The sequence below is a fragment of the Montipora capricornis genome, chromosome 13, assembly GCF_036669925.1.
Source record: "Montipora capricornis isolate CH-2021 chromosome 13, ASM3666992v2, whole genome shotgun sequence".
In the NCBI taxonomy this organism is placed as follows: domain Eukaryota; kingdom Metazoa; phylum Cnidaria; class Anthozoa; order Scleractinia; family Acroporidae; genus Montipora; species Montipora capricornis.
This window is the reverse complement of record NC_090895.1, coordinates 33,648,702-33,651,473: the sequence shown is the minus strand read 5'-3', so window position 1 is coordinate 33,651,473 and position 2,772 is coordinate 33,648,702. Positions and strand designations below refer to the sequence as shown.

General features: G+C 41.9%; 1 protein-coding gene across 1 annotated transcript in view; it reads left to right on the top strand.

Moving 5' to 3' along the window:
- Positions 1 to 1,613: 1,613 nt before the first annotated feature.
- LOC138030777 (calponin homology domain-containing protein DDB_G0272472-like) overlaps positions 1,614 to 2,772 on the top strand; it is a 21,030-nt gene continuing 19,871 nt past the window's right edge. Inside the window, exons 1-2 of the mRNA XM_068878652.1 lie at positions 1,614 to 1,677; positions 2,264 to 2,310. Of these exons, the coding sequence (XP_068734753.1) occupies positions 1,614 to 1,677; positions 2,264 to 2,310 (111 nt within the window). The remainder of the gene's footprint in view (positions 1,678 to 2,263; positions 2,311 to 2,772) is intronic.

The following is a 2,772-nucleotide window of genomic DNA, read 5'->3' as shown; positions in this document are numbered from 1 at the left end:
CGCAAGGCGTGCGTGTTTTTAGTGCTTTGCAGCTTGAAATGCAGACTCGGCATTCGATCAAAAGCGCCAAAACACAAAAGGGTAGAAAGGAATCACAAATCGAAAGTTTTGACTACCTTTACGGTTTTGGGTTCTGCTGAAGCGTTTTCTGGTTGAAAATCTAAAGTTATCTCGTTCCTGCTTGGTAATGCATATAAACAACAACATAAATTTTGCAGAAAAATGTCGTCAGTAAACGACAGACCACCGCCGCAAACTTAACAGAGGAAGGGAAAGACATTTTCAGTTAGTTTATTTTAACACAAGTAGTCCTCATCGAAACCAACTCGTGAAAAGAACATTGTCATCCTTGAACCGAAAACCCTCGCAGGCTAACCTCGCCAACGAGTGTCTTTTCTTCTCCCTTGAACTGGCTGTTTCCTTCAGCCCAAACAAATAGTCTGGAAAACGAACGACACTGAATACTATCATTGCGATCTGTTCTCGGGTGTGATCCGAAGCCTTCTGTTCTCGACTTGCTCACTGCGACGCAATCACACAATAGTTGTGGTTACACTAGCCCTTTTACCCGTGGGTAAAAAGCGTTTGCCCACGGGCAGACGTTTTTGTGTGTAACCGCTTTCCCTAGACGGAAACTACCCTAGGGTTAGATCGAAAAGAACAAAAGAACTTCTCATGACAGTTCCTGAACTGAAAAGTACAGTTTATCTGCTCCCTGCTCTCTATTACTTCTGAAACTCGAATTCCAACTAATTACAGCTAGATGTGGTGATGCTCACCGGGGCTATGTGTTGACCTTGACAGCGACGGCAGGAAGCGTCACATGCGCCGATCTAGTTATGCACTGTCCACACCGAAGGGCAGAGCAAATAGCAAGAGCAAACAAAATTGATTATCATATCAGCATTTTCGTGCAAAAAAAGACTGACAAGCACACGAGAGCTTTTTCGCACTTCAATATAGTAAGATCTTGCACTGTGACTGTTAAAGACCAAGAAATCCCTATTCAATTCAACAGTGTTTATTTTGGTACTACTAACTATTTATTGGATCTTAACGTTTCTTCTAGCTGGAAATAGCAAAAGAAATTAAAGCTCTACAGTCTTGTAGTCACCGTAGGCAGAGTTTTTTTGCAAACAAAAGGCGTCGCTCATCTGTAAATCTGGAGCGGAGAGGAACGCGGAGACACTCAAAACTACCATTTTTTGATGGTCTTCGTAGAGAATCGCGGGCGGACAGTGTAACAGGACAGGAAAATACGAGAAAGGAGTTAGAAGAAGCAGAGAGTGTTTCAAGCAATAAGGAATTGGAAGTAGGCAGCGACAGACAGAGCAGAGTCAATCCCTGATGGCAGCAAAAAAGAATCACAAGATCAACAAACCTCAGGGGAGGTGGACCAGTATCGAAAGAGTCGGAGACAAGAGCCAGAAGTCGAGCCTTGTCAATATCTACTCAGGGGTCGTTGATATCAACCAACCGGTTTTCGACTCAACTTTCGTAAATAACAGCCCATGGAGCACACTTCAGAATTTTGCCGATTCTCTCACTTCTTTTACTGGTGCAGACGCTCTCATGTTGTGAACTCGGTCAGACTTGTCGTTGAAGGATCCGGGATGATACCTACAGAGGAACAAGTCAAGGAGCAGGTTAAAATCACAGCTCAGCATGCTATCGACAGTGAGTCTGCATGATATAGTACATGCATATCTTTATTTCATTTTCAGAGATTTCAAAACCGTGGGTGGAAGCGGAATAATTAGATCTCAGTAATTCATTATTCCAAGGCCATTTTACCGAGTTATTTATTATTCGCTATTGGAATTTTGTTCGACATGCATTTTCGGTATTCGTTTTTCTTTAGGGAAACCGTAAAATTCTTTATACCGAATGTTCGAACGCTAAATATTCCTTATTTAATTCTTTTTCAAGCCTTAGTTCATTATTCCGCTTCTACCTCCGCTCGTACCCCATAAATCTTGAAATGCACCCGCGTTCATATGAGCCTTCGTCAACTGAGCCCCTTCCTGAAATTTGACTGTAAACACAGCAGTGTAGAGAGATAACAGCCCAAACAATTTCCTAGTTGACTTGACCGTCCTTCTCAAGTGCAAAGTCACGTCTTGCGTGTAAAAAAATCCATCAACATGAAAGATGAACCTTAACTTCCATCGCAAAACATTAATTCGCACTATATTAATATTGCTTTAAAAAAGAAGGGTAAAGGTTTCTAAAACGCGGCAAACGTTTCTGTTCTGTTTTGCAGCAATCCAGTCTACAGCTGAGATTTTGAATAATCAGTTACAAGCCGAGGTATATTTACCCAAAATAGACTGCTATTACTCAGTATTCCCAATCATGAACGTTTTTTAACGGTATATCCATTTGAGCTGTTCTCGTATTTGGGCCCGGCTTCGTTCCCAAGGTGGACTTGCAACTCAATAAAAAGGCTATTCCCATGCCGAGGAAAGTGAAGGTATAGTAACTGTACTAGGGGAACTGGTCATTATTTACAGGTGGGAGAGGGTCGGTGGAAACAATGATGAAATGAGATGCCTCAATTTGTTGTCAGACCCCACTTGATAGAGAACAACAACACTTGTAGTGCCCCCTCAATTAATAAACAATAATCAACGAGTGTCCCCAAAAACCAACTAACGCAGTGACTTCCGACCTAATTAAAATCGATGATGAGGACGCGATGATGATGATGGAAATGATCATGTGGTGGGTGTGATGGATTTGTACACACAGATAAAGAAAGTTTATAGTGTT